Source organism: Megalobrama amblycephala, linkage group LG7 (assembly GCF_018812025.1).
Source record: "Megalobrama amblycephala isolate DHTTF-2021 linkage group LG7, ASM1881202v1, whole genome shotgun sequence".
NCBI lineage: Eukaryota > Metazoa > Chordata > Actinopteri > Cypriniformes > Xenocyprididae > Megalobrama > Megalobrama amblycephala.
Window position 1 is genome coordinate 12,361,667 of NC_063050.1, and position 17,969 is coordinate 12,379,635.

Genomic DNA, 17,969 nt, shown 5'->3' on the forward strand with positions numbered 1-17,969 from the left:
CCTACAGTGTTGATCACTGTGATTGTTTGTCCATCCACCACGGTTTGAGTTGAATTACAGACCCTGGTTACAGCCACAGGAGAAAAATCTTCCTCAAATGTTTCTCTAACACCTATGATGGTGTTTCCTGACGCGCTCTTTCCTGATCCAATCAGACCCAACAGCATAATACTCATAATAGAATGTTCTTCCATGCTGTTCCTCTGCATCTTGTCTGTGAGTGGAACTGATGTTTTCTCTCTCACTCTCTCTATTATGAGGAAACATATTTTGTTAATCAAATGAAAAAAAACCTGCTGCTTCTTTACACAGTTTAAGTTTATTTAACATTATCTGCGACAAGAAGTGACAAGAAGAAACCTTTCTGCAAGGCTACCTGAAAAACATCTCAGTCACATGTGTAAGTATGTGTCAGTAGGAACACCTAGCTAAATAGCTAAACAGTATTGAACCTACAGGGCAATGAACTGTGTCTATGTCACATTGCCTACACCAAGAGGCAAAAAGCTTCCACTTAAGGGTGCCTCATAGTGGGGGCACTGGAATTAAGATAAGTGTTGGTAATCTCAGCAGAAAGACCAGAACACATTAACGCACTCTGCTCAGGGGCCACATCCATAGTTTCCATAAATCCAGATTGGGATGCCAAATCATACCCCGGGTCTGGGTCAGCAGGTCGTGCCTAACCACATCTGAGTGGGCCAAATCAGAGTCACAAGGAACAGGTTTTTCGTCCACCTGCACTCTGAGCAGAACCACCGAGAGCAAACAGATAGGTGGGAAGGCATAAAGTCTAGGCATGGGCCACTCCTGAGCCAGAGCATCCAGTCCCCGAGGCGATGGAGGAGACAGGGAGAACCAGAGCGGGCCATGCGTAGGCATGCTTGAAGCAAACAAGTCCACTTCCGCTCTGCCGAACCTCTACCATATGAAGCTCACCACCTGAGGATGTAACCTCCATTCTCCGGGCTCCAGATGATCTGGGACATGAACCACTCTGACTGACAGAAGCTTGGTCTGTGCCCAAAGAAGAACATGCCTTGTCAGTCTGCACAGAGGGTGAGAACATAGTCCCCCTTGGTGATTCAGGTATGAAGCTACAGTCATGTTGTCCATCCTGACTAATATGTGATAACTCTTCAGTTAGGGTAAGAACCATGTGAGTGCCAGAAACACTGCCAGCATCTCCAAATGATTTATGTGCCAGTTCCAATGCACCTCTGTCCAAGCTGATATACATCCCTGATAGATTGCCTCCCAGCCTGTGAGTGATGCATCTGTCATGATAGTCTTGCATTGACAAAACGCCTCTAGCTGGACTCTTCTGCACAGGAATTGGAGCCTCGTCCACAGATGCAGAGCGAAAGCCTCTACGCGTAATTAGAACTTTGCGGGACGGGTGGCAGTGAGGTGAAATCTTTTGGCTTTTGATTCACCACTGGAATGGCCTTATGTGGAGCAGGCGCAACTAAACCACAGGGGAGGCTGCAGCCATAAGACCCATCAGTCTGCAGCATAAACTTATGTGGAATAAACACCCTGTTCTGAATTGACTCAAAAGAGAGACACGGGAGACAGGTGTACCTGCATCGTGCGAGAATTCCAAGTCCACGCCCAGAACAGTAATTTGCTGGCATGGCAACAATACACTCTTTTGCAGGTTTATGCGTAACCCTAGGCTCATCAAATGATCGAGTACCAAGCCTCGATGAGCTATCGGCAAACCTGTGATTGAGCTAATTTCAGCCAATTATCCAGGTAATTCAAAATTCGGACATCTTGAATTTGCTTACACTGAGCGCAAGATTTAGGGGACGCAAGTCAAAAATCTGACGCAAGCCACCATCCTTTTTGGGCACAACATTATAACATCTGTAGAAGCCTGACTCCATCTGAGTGGGAGGTATGTCCTCTATAGCCCCTTTCTCTAAGAGTGTCAAAATCTCCTGACTCAAAGCTGAGACCTCCCAAGGACACACTGTCGTGGGAAGAATCTCGCTGAAAGGAGGCGGTCCTTTCCGGAATTAAATGGTGTAGCCATGCAGAATGGCACATAGTACCCGCTGCAAGATCTCGGATAGGCGTTGTCACGCAGTCTAATAGTCTGCCAGGGGCGGGTCCACAGGTGTCAATACATCCTTTGATTGCAGAGAGCCGCTGACGTCTGCAACAGGAAAGTGACCGTACTCAACGAATTCAATGTTATAGACAGATCTCCCTGCAAAGGGCCCCGAGGCACATGAGTGGTGGCAACCTATAAACCAGGAAGCTGTCTAATCGGCCGCTTGGGCTGGCCCGCCGCATTCACAGCGGAAGCTTCAAATGCCATCATAAATGGGGCATGCGCACATGACCCTAGGGCTTTCCCCCGAACTCTGAAGGCTGGATGGCGCGGAGTGTCTGAGGCAGTGCTTGACACAAGGGCTAGGCCTAAAACCTCCCAAGGTGCAATATGCGACCAGACCAGAGCTGGGAGGCCTCAATGAGAGAGGCAGATACACTTGCACGGTTCATCCAAACTCTCTAAAGGAGAGCCTGGCCTCTGAAGACGAGCTAAGGAATCAGGAACTGCTGCTGGGGGCCTGAGAATGAGAGGCTTTGACCGTCAAACTCAGGTCTATCCATTTATGTTGCTGCAAGCGAACTGATGGGCGACTCCTAGGACCCCAGTCCCTACGAGGGGGTTCCATAAGCAATGGCTCACTTCGCAGCACATCACAGGGCGCTGTAAAGAAGAGGAGCACAAACAAAAAAATGCGCTCGACTTCCCTAGACCTGCGTGGGATGAGCTGGCGAAAAGCAAAAAAAAAAATTCACCACAGCAGTAACTGAATCTCCAAATAGGCTGTCCTTGGACATTGGGGCTTCTAAAAGAAAAGTTTTGTCCTTTTCTTTGATGTCAGTTAGAGTAATCCAAAGAGGCGATCAACTTCCACCATTCCCGCCATAGACCTGCCTTTTGCCCGGGCAGTATGCTTTGTAGCGCTAAGCGCCATTTTGGAAACAGTGGCAAAGTCTGTGGTGGCAGGATTCCCACCTCGTAAATACGAATTTCCCAGGAGGATTTGAATGCACTATATATATTTTTTTTTTTTTTTATTGTAGCATTTTTACTATTTATTACTTTGCATGTTATTCACATTTAAATAACATCCATGTTTGTTTGACTAAAGTGTTATAGTCTACACCTGATATTACTGTGACGTGTCAGTAATAGCTCTGATCACCAACACAACACTTGTCAACATAATAAACCAAACTGAACAAATCACCTAGCATCATATAGCCTACAGACTATTTTTTATTTTTAGTACAGTTTTTGACAATCACTAGGACCCATTTCTCAATACTTGAGTCACTTTAATCAAAACTCTTCACAGTGAACAACAGAAATCTACATATATGGGGCTAAACTGTGGATCATTTATTATTGCTTTGGCACAAAATGCATTCAATGACTACATCTTTCAAATTACATTAATTCTTTTCTCACTACAACACAAAATGTCAAAACTCACTGTACCTACGTTTTCAAAACTGTTAAACTTAAGTGCAAAACAATAATAAAATACAAAACTGAAAAAGAAATATGCTACATTTCTACAATAATATTGTAATGAAATATATATAATTAGAATATGATCTAAAAAATCAAATACTATAAAAGCAATTAGATGAAACTGAACACTTACACAAGCATTAGTCTTTTTAATTTCATTATCTATTCAATAGGGGGAAAAAAAATTTATTTACTTTTATTACACCAAAACAGCACTTACCTGAAGCTAATTAGAGCTTATTTGGGCAAAGGAGGTTGTTGTAAAATGAGAGCAGAGAGGGAAATAACTGAAATAATGGAAACATCTGCATTTAAATAGCTGACAGTCACATGTTTAGAAATCCACCAATAGGAGTTAAAGTAAAGATGCAAAGCAACCAATAGCGTTGTTGAATATCTGAGATGTGGACTGCCACAGACCTGCCGCACAGGTCACGTGTTTTTCCAGGTATGAGCCAAATGTTAACCATAAGTTAAAATATTCCATGATGTGTCGTAAGACACATATGATCCACAGTTGTGTTTGGTGATCTGGGCCATATACTTCAATAAAATTAGTGAGCCAAAATAAAATTCCCTCCAATTCTAAAGTCATTGCAAAACATATATGGCAAACCTTTGGCCCACATGTGCTCAACCTTGACATATCTAGGCCAGATGTTCCAGCTATCAGCCACATTTGGCCCAAATGTTCTTGTTATCTGGGTCAATCTCCTCAATCTTTTCGACGCATTACAGTGAAACTGAAAGGGTTTCACTGAATAGTTACTGCTGGTTATTTTACAGAAGTAGGAAAATTTCATGTAGTCTGAACTGACTACTCGCTGTTTTGGCCGCAATTTGGTGTCTAAAATATTGGTTGCACTGGGAGCAAGCATGCATAGGCCTATACATATTCAAGAGTTTCCTGTTTCGAGTTAATGAGACTGTGTAAAAAATATAGCATTTTCAGTCACGCGCTTTTATTTTACCTTATTTTTTTAAATAAAAAATAAAATTGATTACTTTGCCACAATCTATCAAAGCTGAAATAATAAACAACTGTTGTGGTGAAGGCAGCAGGAAACATCTGTAATGTGAGAAATGAAGAATATGACAAAGACCCTCATCAAGTGTAAATAACTTAATTCATCTTAGCTACTTCCTAAAAAATGTGTCACAAACAAAAAGGGTTTCCAGGGTGACACAAAATTTGAACTTCAAATATAAGGAGACATCTCTTGACATACGAGTCCAAATTTGCACTTACATGAACGTATGACTGAATCATGAGTTTTCAAGCAAAGGACATTGTGTCGTTTGAATATCCATTCTGATTAGCCAATGTAGCAATGAGAACAACCAATAAACCAGTATCTTATAATATGTCATAATCTGAATATTGCTTGTATTAGAAAGAAACATGTTTTGAGTGCTCTGTGGATGTGTACGAGTTGAATACAAACAACATAAATACTATAGAAATCATTCCAAGCAAAAGAAAAACACAAATCACATTTTTCTTGTGTTAGTACTTTTATTTCCACACATATTTTTCTTGTGGACAAAATTTCAGCTTAGACCAGTTTCATCAATCATTCAGTTTGCATATTTCCATTTTTTGAGGTCAGGGGAGCAGCTAAATTACATTTTTAAGCAACAAACACCTCCGTTTCCAAACCATAAATTACAATTAAATTTGTAGACAAAGAAAGTTGGTACCCAGATAAACACAAGCTCACTTGCAAACCCTCCATGCACAAAAGCAGCTCTGTGCATTCACTCACATTCACTGCATGACACAGCGCCCTCTGCTGGCCACGGGTAAATAAGGCTCTCCAGTGCACGATTCAAGTGTTCAGATTTCATTCTTAGTGTCAAATCATCAAACTGCCTGTTTGCATGTACCAATATGGTAGTTTACCAACTTAATCTAAAATATTAAGTTTAAACATTAAGTAAATCTGTGATAAATATTTGATGTTATATGCTTAGTTCATGTAAAACACTAAGATAAATCTATTAATTTAGGATCAAACCGCAAAACTGAATTACTACAAGTAATTAGTGCAACTTATTCACTAAATGCCCCCTTTACCTTGACATAAAAAAAACTACAAGCTCATTTGCTGGAATTACAGTAGCTAATTTCTATCACAAATGATGCAGGATCCATGTTGATTGTAAATTTTCCTAAAGGATTATTACAAACAGAGATAAACAGAACAGAAATATGAAAAATGAAATCATAGCATCCAGTGCAGAAGTTTGACTCATCTTTCACCCCATCAGTCATTTCTTGTTTTCTTTTCCTCTGATGCTGCACATTTTGGTTATAAAACGTTAGCCTCATAGCATAATTGCCCAGATCATATTTTAAAGGCAGATATCACAATTTGGCCAAAAAACGAAAAGTAAAACTTGGTTTATTTCTGTGACCCCTAACATCTGTCAATCAAACCCAGCAACACGTCTATGCAGTGTCAAATACAGATTTGTGAAAATACAGAATTTGTACCATTAAATCAAAGTTGATAGATTGCATGCAACCTTTAAAACCGTTTTGTGTGTGCGCAATTGATAAAGAAATAGTTCACTCAAATATTATAGTCATAATTTACTCACCTTAACAAAACAATTCATATTTATCAAATGGAAAAGAGCTGCATGAACATATTATGTAGAAAACAAAAGAAGAACAGGTTTGGAACAACATGCAGGTGAGTAAATGATGAGATAATGTTCATGTTTGGGTGAATTATTCCTTTAAAACTTCTCATCACACTGCAATAGAAGAATTTACGTACAGCATTTAAAAAAATAATAATCAATCATTCATTCACAATCTAAAAACATACCTATCCTGATAGATAACATCTATCATCTAAATCTCACCCTGAAAAGATGAGGATGAGCATCCAGTCGTCTATTCCCAGAAGATCCAGTTTAGTAAGTCCCGTTGTCCATCGCCGCCTCCTCCCGGTTTGGCACTCGGGCAGTAATGAAGTCTTTATTATACAGACGTGCTGGTCTGGCAGCATTTTGACGTTTATTATGTGTGTAGTGTGAGAAAGAGAGAGACAGTCCAGAAAGAATACAGCAGTGAGAGCAGCTTCAAGAGGAGGCCAAAGGTCAAGAGGTCAAAGTTCAACGGACTCCTTCAGCTGATCACTACGATGCCGAAGTATTTCTTCAGCTGCTCCAGAAAGACGAATGTCAGGATGGTGTGAGGAATCAAGCGGATCCCGGCCGGAACTAAACCCTGTCATACGATTGGATGGAGAGAATGATCAGTCATGAAAAAGATCACAAATTCCCTGGTGTTAAATTAACAATGATCGGTGTTCATATGGGAACCACCAGCAGGGTGTTAAAGTAACACTGAAGCAGTGTTAGAGTTAATTAGATACTTAAGCAATTAATTAGTGATGATTGAGCATTAGTGATGAACACCTGCTGTTAACAAGCAGAATCACTGAAGGAAAGAGAAACAACAAGAACTACAACTGACTTCAGCCACAGCCTTAGATGAAATCAACTGAAAAGACATTAAATCTCTATTATTACAAACCAGACTGACTTTATTTCTGTCATTCATCTACAGTTGTTTTTGAGGTTTAGACGTTTATGTTTTATTGAAAATGTTTGGTCGCCATTATGGTGATCAGTGTTTCATTTAGTTGGGCAGTAGCAGTGTTTTGTAACAGCTGGTGATTCCCATATGAACACAGAACGGTGTTGATTTAACACTGGGGAATTTACTGTGCAGTATTTTATGACAAAATTAAGCAAAATAAAGCCAAACGGGTACCTTGTAGAAGGCCAGTGGTCCCAGTCTGGCAGTTTCAGTCAGGCAGTGCATCACACCCTAATACACAAAAACACATTCAACAAATGAGCAATAAAGATAATGACACAATGACCAAAGAGAGAGCGATAGAGAGAGGAAACTCACTCTGTATTCTCCTTTAGAGTTCATTAATCTAGTCTTTATTACGTCCAGCGGCTGGCAGAGGAACGTCGCACAACCTCCCTGAAGAGAGATTGGGATTAAATTATATATTTTAAAAAGTAAAAGCTATTAAACTTCAAGTAAATATTGTCCAATACTGTCCAATAACTATCAGTTTTCAAAAACATCCTAGGATTGACCAATCAGAGGCTTCGGTACTCACAGCGATGAAGCTGGACAGGAAGTGTGTGAGTATGTTGTCTCCCATGAGTCCTGTGCCCAACACCAGCTGCTTGGCCTGATCATAACATGCCAGCTGACGCAGAAAGAGACGTTCAACATCATTACATCATCAGAAATAGTCAGTTTAATCAAACCAAGGGAATCAAACCAGCCCCTGATAGACTTTTTATGCACTTATTTTGGGTTTAATCTCAATTCTACAGCATGTATTGAATGTTTTAAATGCAGCTGAGAGGATAATCAGTATAATCAAAATTCACTTTATGAATCTCACTGCAGTCATTCCCATCATGCACTGCTTCCTCACCTGTCCGACAGTGACCAGGGCTCCTCTGCTGGACGCCATAGTGGCTCCTGAGAACAGCTTCCTTGTTCCCTCTGAGAGAAAAGCGTGTTTAGAGAGAGAGAGACATTCAAACATGTGCAGATGTTCATGACTATAAGAGATGTGCTTTACCTTCCCGCCAGACCCTGAAGAGTCCGTCCAGCGCGTGTTTATAGCTGCACGAGACAACACAGATGATTCAGGTAAATCACATGATCATTTTCTGGAGAGTAAAGACTGGTTTTAGATCTAGACACACTCACTTTCTCCTCTGCTCTGCAGGAAGCTTCATATCGTTCTGCATCCTGTAGAAATAATCAACATTAAAACACTCACACTTGACCAGATGAGACACAGATGAGCTGGAAAAACAAACGCAAACCCCACAATACACACCGAACGTTAACCATGTCTGCCGGAGTCCCGATGAAACCGCCGGTGAAGCCTGCAGAAAAACACAGAGTATATCGCAATATATTCTTATTTATACATGCATTATTATCGGTAACTAAAACTAAACATTTCCATTATTCAAAATTAAATAACTAGAAAATAAAAGATAAAAAACTACATTTAATTAGTTTTTGTCAAAATTTATTGCTAAAACTTTTAAATATAAAAATAACTTAAACTGAAATAAACTGTAATATAATAACTATAATACTATAGTATATCTCTGTCCATTAATGTTCCTATTATCACAGTGGAACTGTTTTGAAACAATCTGTATTGTGAAAAGCACTACATAAATGAAGATAATTGAAGATAACGAAGATAATAACTTGACTTGTATAATACTAATAAGTAAATTCACACCGATCTCTAATCTTCCATGTCAAAATGGCAAAATAATTGAAAACAGTGTCCATACAGCTCAATAACTACCTCAACACCAATAAACTTAGTGAGAAATTTACGTCTGCACAGAAACAGCCTTGCTTAAGGTTTTAGATGATCTGCAAGTCATTTGGGACTCAGTAAACTTGGCAATCCTTCTTCTTTAGATCTGCTTTTGATACTGTTGTCTTTCAGGTCCTGTCTTAGACTGGTTCAGATCCTACTTAAGTAGCAGGGAATACTGTGCTAAACTGGGTACCTACACCTTCAGGTTCTTGTGGTGTTCCTCAAGGCTCAGTATTGGGTCCCATATGATTTAACCTATACATGCTTCCTTTAGCTGGTGTAATTAATCAGTACAATATTTCATTTCACCAGTATGCAGATGACATGCAACTTGCACCAGATGCCCACAATTCAATTTCCACCCTGCTGGACTGCATAGACAGCATAAAACTGTAGATGTCACAGAACTTTCTACAACTAAACAAAGATAAGACAGAGGCATTTGCTATCAGTAATGACGCACAGCGAACATCTATTGCTCCATATCGTGACTCTCTATCACTAAAAGCCATTAATCAGGTCAAGAACTTAGAAATAATGTTTGACAGAGACCTCAGTTTTAAAATAACGTTAGCATTTTTACTAAAACAGCATATTATCAGAGCTGCACGAATGCAGACTCGCTCTAAAACTAGATATCACATCACTCCAACACTTTCAATCCCTTCACTGGCTGCCTGCATCATTCAGAACTGAATTCAAGATCCTCTTATTCATTTTTAAATATCTTCATGGAACTGCCCCAATATACAGTACAGTCCAAAAGTTTGGAACCACTAAGATTTTTAATGTTTTTAAAAGAAGTTTCTTCTGCTCACCAAGGCTACATTTATTTAATTAAAAATACAGTAAAAAACAGTAATATTGTGAAATATTATTACAATTTAAAATAACTGTTTTCTATTTGAATATATTTGACAAAGTAATTTATTCCTGTGATGCAAAGCTGAATTTTCAGCATCGTTACTCCAGTCTTCAGTGTCACATGATCCTTCAGAAATCATTCTGATATGCTGATTTGCTGCTCAAGAAACATTTATGATTATTTTCAATGTTGAAAACAGTTGTGTACTTTTTTTTTCAGGATTCATTGATGAATAGAAAGTTCAAAAGAACAGCATTTATCTGAAATACAAAGCTTCTGTAGCATTATACACTACCGTTCAAAAGTTTGGGGTCAGTAAGAATTTTTATTTTTATTTTTTTGAAAAGAAATTAAAGAAATGAATACTTTTATTCAGCAAGGATGCGTTAAATCAATCAAAAGTGGCAGTAAAGACATTTATAATGTTACAAAAGATTAGATTTCAGATAAACACTGTTCTTTTGAACTTTCTATTCATCAAATAATCCTGAAAAAAAATATTGTACACAAATATTTTGTACAATTGTACACATTAAATGTTTCTTGAGCAGCAGATCAGCATATTAGAATGATTTCTGAAGGATCATGTGACACTGAAGACTGGAGTAATGATGCTGAAAATTCAGCTTTGCCATCACAGGAATAAATTACTTTGTGAAATATATTCAAATAGAAAACAGTTATTTTAAATTGAAATAATATTTCACAATATTACTGTTTTTTACTGTATTTTTAATTAAATAAATGTAGCCTTGGTGAGCAGACGAAACTTCTTTTAAAAACATTAAAAATCTTAGTGGTTCCAAACTTTTGGACTGTACTGTACCTTTCTAATTTTTTTAATAAATATACTCCAGTGAGATCGCTCCGAACATCCAGTGGAAACTTGTTGGCTGTAACAAAAACACTACTGTTTTTTACACAGCGTACTGATGAAAGAGCCGAAACGTTTGTTATCTTATCTCGTGTGTGCTGTGATTAAAGTGCTTCAGACCTTTATTGTATTCTTAAATTGATATATAGGTCTCAGCACCTAATTAGCTGGGAGAGTGCGGTGAATGCTTTGATTGTACCAAAAACACTAAAAATTGCTGAGTCAGCCTTTAGTCATTTCAGTCCCAAGCTATGAGGCTTTCTTTCAGACAACCTACAAGCAACAGACTCACTATAAACTTTTAAAAAGCATCTCAAAACACGTTTACTAGGGCCTTTCCTTGATTTTTTTAATTTATTTTATTGTTGCATTTCATTTTATCTTATTTCTATGATGTGTGTATGTTTTTTTCTTTTCTGTGAATGCACACATATTTATTTTCACTGTTTTAATAGGTGCTTAAAAGGTAAAAGTTTTATTTACTCTAAATCTAATTCTGATACTGTGTTATTATTATATGTACTGCATTGGGCATCTCATCATAAGGTAGTTGGTGATAATCATCGCTGGTCTGTGATTGTGTGTATTCACCTCCAAACGCTCCCAGCAGGACTTTCTGATAGAAAGGCATTGGTCCCTGACTGCTGCTGCCCATCATGTCTCTGACCGTCTCGTAGATGGCAAACCGCGTGAGAGAATATGACATCTGCAGAGAAACAGGTTCGGTTCATCATCTTCTTCTGTGTGAGAATCTGATACTCAACCATGTTTAGCCTGTAAACACTCTTAAAGCCCTTAATCTCACACAAGAGACTCACTTTAAACTGAAGATCTCGTGTTTCATGAATAAACAGACTGAGAGCATGAAGTGCTTCTTTACGGGATCACAGATGGGAAATAATGTGGAAGAGTTTCATATTCAGAGCAGTTTGATTGACTATTCAAAAACTTGTGTAATCCAAGGCTCAATTTTCGTAATGGACACTTTCACACAAGAAATCTGTTAAACACTGGATTCATGTTTCTCACAACCTCAGCTTTTCTGTGTTTATGCCTATAGTCGTCATTCACGCGCAGCACCAAAACACCATTAAACTCAAAATTTAGCTATCTGCATCTGAAATACAACAGTGCAATACTACTATTTCTTATGAAAAATCTTGGACAAAATCTGTTTGGTGAATATGTCCGCCTATTATCCTATAATATTGCATATCATTTATTTGAAAGATTGATGTCCACACTATTTTCTGCATTGTCATGGTGAATGTTCATAACTCTGTAGTTCTGTAGATCAGTTTTGTTTTGCCATCTGCAGTTTGGCAGCATTTTTTCCACAACATTGCTAAACCAAAAGGATACATTTTCAGTAAATAAACAATGTGAATTCATTTGTGTCAGCTACTGCATTATAGTGTCCGAACCTCATACAAGCTCAAACTAGAGTAGATTCTGATCACATGACCTCTCTCACTCGCTAACAGAAAAAAAGAACAAGAAATTCAAGACAAAGGCTGAATGTGTGAAAGTGGCTTGTGAAATATTTCATAAAATGTTGTTTCTCCAGTTTTACAGGCATTTTCAGAACAATTTTCAGCTCAGTTTTCCCAGAGTTCTGGATCTGACCTGTCTGCAGAGGGAAGCGCTGAGGCCGTTGTAGAGCGCCAGCACACCGTCGTTCTTCACCACGTGCATCGCCATGCCAACCATCCTCATCTTCACCTCCTGCTGCGTCTGCAGGTGCACCTGTCAACATCATCACAACAGCAATAAGAATAAACAGCAAATTCCTTCACTTGAGTACAGAACAGATATAAAATGCACGATAAAAACAAAACCACACACTACAAAAAATATGTGGCTAGTGAAAAAAAAAAAGCTGATATTTCGGATATTTTCCAATTGTAATGCAAATCGATTCTGAGCTTAGTTTTTAACAGCAGATGGCGCTCTAAGCTAGTTTTTAACCGCACACTCAAATGCTCATGAAGAAGAGCACTCGTGTATTCGGCTGAGTCTGAGAATGTATTTGAACCTCAAAATGCTTTTATGATGCAAGATTAATGTGAACACCCTTGTAATTCACTTCAACCTTTTAAAACTTTATGAATGATTATTTAGAAGGTTTAAGTGGTGTTTGTAAGGAATTGGAAGAGAGCAGAGTACGGCTGTTTCTAAAGCATGCAAAGCTGAATTTTCAGCATCATTACTCCAGTCTTCAGTGTCACATGATCCTTCAGAAATCATTCTAATATGATGATTTGCTGCTCAATAAACATTTCTGATGATTATCAATGTTGTATACAGTTGTGCTGCTTCATATTTTTGTGGAAACCATGATACATTTTTGTTTCTCATGATTCTTTGATGAACAAAGTTGAAAATAACAGCAATTTTTTTTAAATAAAAATGTTTTGTAACATCATAATCATCTTTACTCTCACTTCTGAGCAATTTAATGCATCCTTGAGGAAAAAAAAGAATCTGAAATTCAAATATATATATATATATATATATATATATATATTTTAGAGGAAGTTGATGTGTAATGACCTGCTCACTCGAGCATTACATACCTGCCACAACATGCAACAGGTTGTAACAAAACCTCACAAACTCAATGACACCTCAGCGCGTGCACACACACACACACACACACACACACACACACACACACACACACACACACACACACACACACACACACACACACACACACACACACACACACACAAACTGTAGTGCACTGGATTGTTTGAATAGAGGCCAAAGTTTGCTCTTCCCAGCATGCCAACAATTTAGGCCAACAATAACTCCACATTTCATTATCTTCAAAGACAGACTGTGTGCAATGATTTTAATAATGTGCCTGTTCTCATGTGACTCTAAAGAGAATGAACAGGAGATTACAAGATAGCAGAAAACAAGATAAAAACGTGCAGAATATTGTGGGGAAATATTATTATATGACAAGTCTACTTATAAAAACAAATAGGTTTGGTACTTGTAATAACCTGTTTTAGCTCATTCAAAGATCACGAACACATTACAATAAAGATCCAGTAGTAGAGCAGTCGATGGAAAACTAACATTAATCTTTGTTAATTTCAGTTAAAAACTACAACTGTTCATTATGTTAGCTCAGGTCCATTAAATAATATCAACACAACTTTTGATTTTAGAAGTGTTTTTCATTCTAATGTCTGAAACCTTATTGTCCAGTGTTTCCAGATCACTTAAAAAGGTCAGAAGGTCACAGGCCCAGATTGGACTCACGAGGGTCTCGCGGTCTCTCTTTAAACAAACAGTCATCTGAAGGGTAACCGGGTCAAGCACCACTTCAGAAGTCACAACTAGCTGCTTTTGGCTTCAGTCAGTCTGAGTGTGGATGAACGCCGCTTATCTGTGGCTTTTGTTTTGGTTTAGTGGAGACGAGACAAATCTGAGATAATTCAGCCTGTTATCTCCCAAAAACACAAGAGCACTCCGATGATTTGAGACCAGAGAAAGCGAGAGCGACAAACGTCTCTGAGCTATCAGAGAACTGATTGTTCAATCAACTCGCTCTCATTCTTTGAATTCATTCATTCGTGTCTCATTCATTGCTGGAGCTTTCTGGCCACCTGATACTTTTCTCTGAGGGAAAAAAACACAGTAAAACTGCAGTCTTATTGAGCAGAAGTGAACTGAAGGACAAAGAAAGACACAAGATAATCAAAGTCCACCAAACCGGACTCAACTGGACGAGCAGACCAACACAGATGGCGGACATGTGCTGATCAACACGTGTGGAAGACGTGAGGAATCTGGACAAAAGCATGCATGAACTCTCTCTCCCTCACACACACACACACACACACACACAAATACTTGTATACTGAAGTTAGTGATAGTGAACTGTACACTTCCTGTCCCATAAAGCAGCTGAAGCAGCATTACTCGGCACATCTAGAGCTGATCCCAAAATACCACTGGCCTTTAATATAAAAGTACAGCATGCAGGACGTTTACAGCCTGTAATTTAGAGTATGCATGTGAGATACTCAAGTACAGTTCTGGAAAACAATTAGGACACCCATCCAACTCTATTATAAGAGTCACATCAACTTCAAGAACAAACCAACCCTGGAGAAAACTCAACTGTGAGTTTATTACACTATAATTAGATGTCTTTCAAGATGGTTTCAGGAAACTTTAGAAAGTCGAACTGACCTCAGACCTGTTATAATGTGATTACACACTCACTCAATAGGGAATCACATGAGGCCAATAAACTGATCCCAAATCAGATCTCAAACTATTCTGACATCAATGGCTGATGTTTACATATAAAGTGCAGGACGAATGACGGTCAATATATAATAGTTGAATTTAAATCTTTTATTTTAAACTTAAATGTGAATATTGACTTTAAACGCAAACTTATTTTACACAATATTTGCTCAAAATGAGATGAAATATATTTGAAAATGTAAATTTGGCTGTCAGTAGATTTTGGAAAAGACTATAAGTATTTTGTCCATAGTGTTAAAATAGTCAAATATTATCCAAAGTTTCACATGTAAATGATTATTTATTGCAATTTGACAAGGTTGTCGGTAATGTTAAAATGCCCAAATATTATCAGATTTATCAGATGTAAAATATTTGTTACAATTCGACTTGTCTGTCAGTCAGAAGAGACAAAATATTTCCAAGAATATTAATGCTGAGATTGTTAAAATGGCCGAATATCACAGTTGTAAAATGTTGATTACAATTTAACAAGGCTGTCAGTAGATTTTGGGACAAACTGCATGCTGGTAAAATGACTACATATTATCTGAGTTATTGGATGTAAAATGTTCATTATAGTTCAACAAGGCTGTTGGGACATTTTGAATTGACAAACTACAAGTATTAGCGTCCATAGTGTTAAAATGACCAAATATTATCCAAATTATCAGATGTCAATAAATATTCATTGCAATTTGAGATTTGGGAACAGGCAAACTTATTTAAATTGACTATATATTGTCTGATTTATATGACATAAAATATTCAGCGCAATTTGACAAAACTGTTGGCAGATTAAACTACAAGCATATTTATCTTAGTGTTAAAATGGCCAAATATTAACCAAATTATCAGATGTAAATAAATATTCATTGCAGTTTGACAAGGCTAACGAACAGACAAACTTATTTAAAATGACCAAATATTGTCTGAATTATATGGCGTAAAATATTCAGTACAATTTGACAAAACTGTTGGCAAATTTTTAACAGACAAACTACAAGCATATTTATCTTGATAGTGTTAAAATGGCCAAATATTATCAGATTTATCAGATATAAAATATTTGTTATAATTCGACTTGTCTGTCAGTCAGAAGAGACAAAATATTTCCAAGAATATTAATGCTGAGATTGTTAAAATGGCCGAATATCACAGTTGTAAAATGTTGATTACAATTCAACAAGGCTGTCAGTAGATTTTGGGACAAACTGCATGCTGGTAAAATGAATAAATATTATCTGATTTATTGGATGTAAAATGTTCATTATAGTTCAACAAGGCTGTTGGGACATTTTGAAACAGACAAACTACAAGTATTAGCGTCAATAGTGTTAAAATGACCAAATATTATCCAATTTATCAGATGTAAATAAATATTCATTGCAATTTGAGATTTGGGAACAGAAACTAAATGACCAAATATCGTCTGAATTATCTGACGTAAAATATTCAGTACAATTTGACAAAACTGTTGGCAAATTTTTAACAGACAAACTACAAGCATATTTATCTTGATAGTGTTAAAATGGCCAAATATTATCAGATTTATCGGATGTAAAATATTTATTACAATTCGACTTGTCTGTCATTTGGAAGAGATCAAATTTTTACAAGAATATTAATGCTGAGATTGTTAAAATGGCCGAATATCACAGTTGTAAAATATTAGTTACAATTTAACAAGGCTGTCAATAGATTTTGGGACAAAGTACAAGCATTATAATAATGTTCATACTAGTAAAATGACCAATTATTATCTGGTTTATTGGATGTAAAATGACAAGGCTGTTGGGACATTTTGAAACAGACAAACTACAAGTATTAGCGTCCATAGTGTTAAAATGGCCAAATATGATCCAAATTATCAGATGCAAATGTATATTCATTGCAATTTGAGATTTGGGAACAGACAAACTTCATTATGTTAAACTATTAATTCTCCAAATGAGGAACTGTGTGCAGTTTTCTCTGTAACGCCACGGTGAAGTCATGTCATGTGCTCGAGCGGTTGTCTTCTTCCTGTGGGGATGAAGATGAGGCCGCAGATGTGTCTCTACCTGAACTAACATCCATCCGCCACCAAAAGCCTGACAGCGGCTGATGTGCGGGTGCACGGGCAGCGCGACCCCCTGGCGCGTCTCACCTTGACCAGGTCCAGCGGGTGCGTGCAGCAGGCGGCTCCACACGACGCGATCCCTCCGAAATACCAGCGCGACATCCGTTTCTCCGTCATCTCTCCGGTTTCCGTTAGTCTCTCTCTCTCTTTCTGGCTGCAAGCGACGCGTCCTGTGCCGTGCGCTGCTGACTGCGTGTGTAGATCTCGCTAATCTTCCGCGAGGTCAAGAGCGTGCCGGTGCTTCTGGTTTGCACGAGACATCATGAGTGCGTGGCGTGCGTGAGCGGGGTGCGCGGACAAACAAAGTTCACGAGCAGCCAATTGGTCGCGCGGAATCTGGAACGGCCTCCCGGTGCGCCAAATCCACCTCCTACTGGCACACACACATTACAATACACACAAAAAGAGGAAAACATCCATGCGACTGTGCGGTGTTCATTGAGAGCGAGCGCTGGACTCTTAAAGAGACAGTAGCCGATGAGAGACCGGGAGCGCGCTGGATTACTGCACTGTCACTTTAAGACGAGACACTTCCTCATTCTCACGCAACTCCGACAGGCGGTGGAGCCACTGCACTGACACAATAGAGTTCAGTACTGTTGTGAAATGTTTAGTGGGCCAATAAACGTGTGTTATGGAGACATGTTTTGATTCATGTAGTCTGACTATTGCTGTCAGACTGACTGAATTAATGAGTATTTGTATAAAATGTCCATTTATAATGCAGGCATAATCTTTAAAATTGAAGAGTTAGACTATATCTTATCAGCAGCCACTTCTAATAAACCTCTTAAAGGGTTAGTTCACCCAAAAATGAAAATAATGTCATTAATTACTCACCCTCATGTCGTTCCACACCCATAAGACCTTCTTTA

The 17,969-nt window shown here is 38.2% G+C and overlaps 1 protein-coding gene across 1 annotated transcript; it reads right to left on the bottom strand.

Annotated features, from left to right (window-relative positions):
- Positions 1 to 5,061: 5,061 nt before the first annotated feature.
- Positions 5,062 to 17,568, bottom strand: slc25a10b (solute carrier family 25 member 10b). The gene is made up of 11 exons (XM_048195822.1): positions 17,122 to 17,568; positions 12,327 to 12,446; positions 11,292 to 11,406; positions 8,455 to 8,503; positions 8,322 to 8,363; positions 8,191 to 8,234; positions 8,041 to 8,111; positions 7,714 to 7,806; positions 7,494 to 7,571; positions 7,350 to 7,406; positions 5,062 to 6,800 (listed from the first exon to the last, which is right to left on the bottom strand). The coding sequence occupies exons 1-11, from the start codon at positions 17,209 to 17,211 to the stop codon at positions 6,699 to 6,701; spliced, it is 861 nt and encodes a 286-aa protein (XP_048051779.1). The 5' UTR covers positions 17,212 to 17,568; the 3' UTR covers positions 5,062 to 6,698.
- Positions 17,569 to 17,969: the final 401 nt, after the last annotated feature.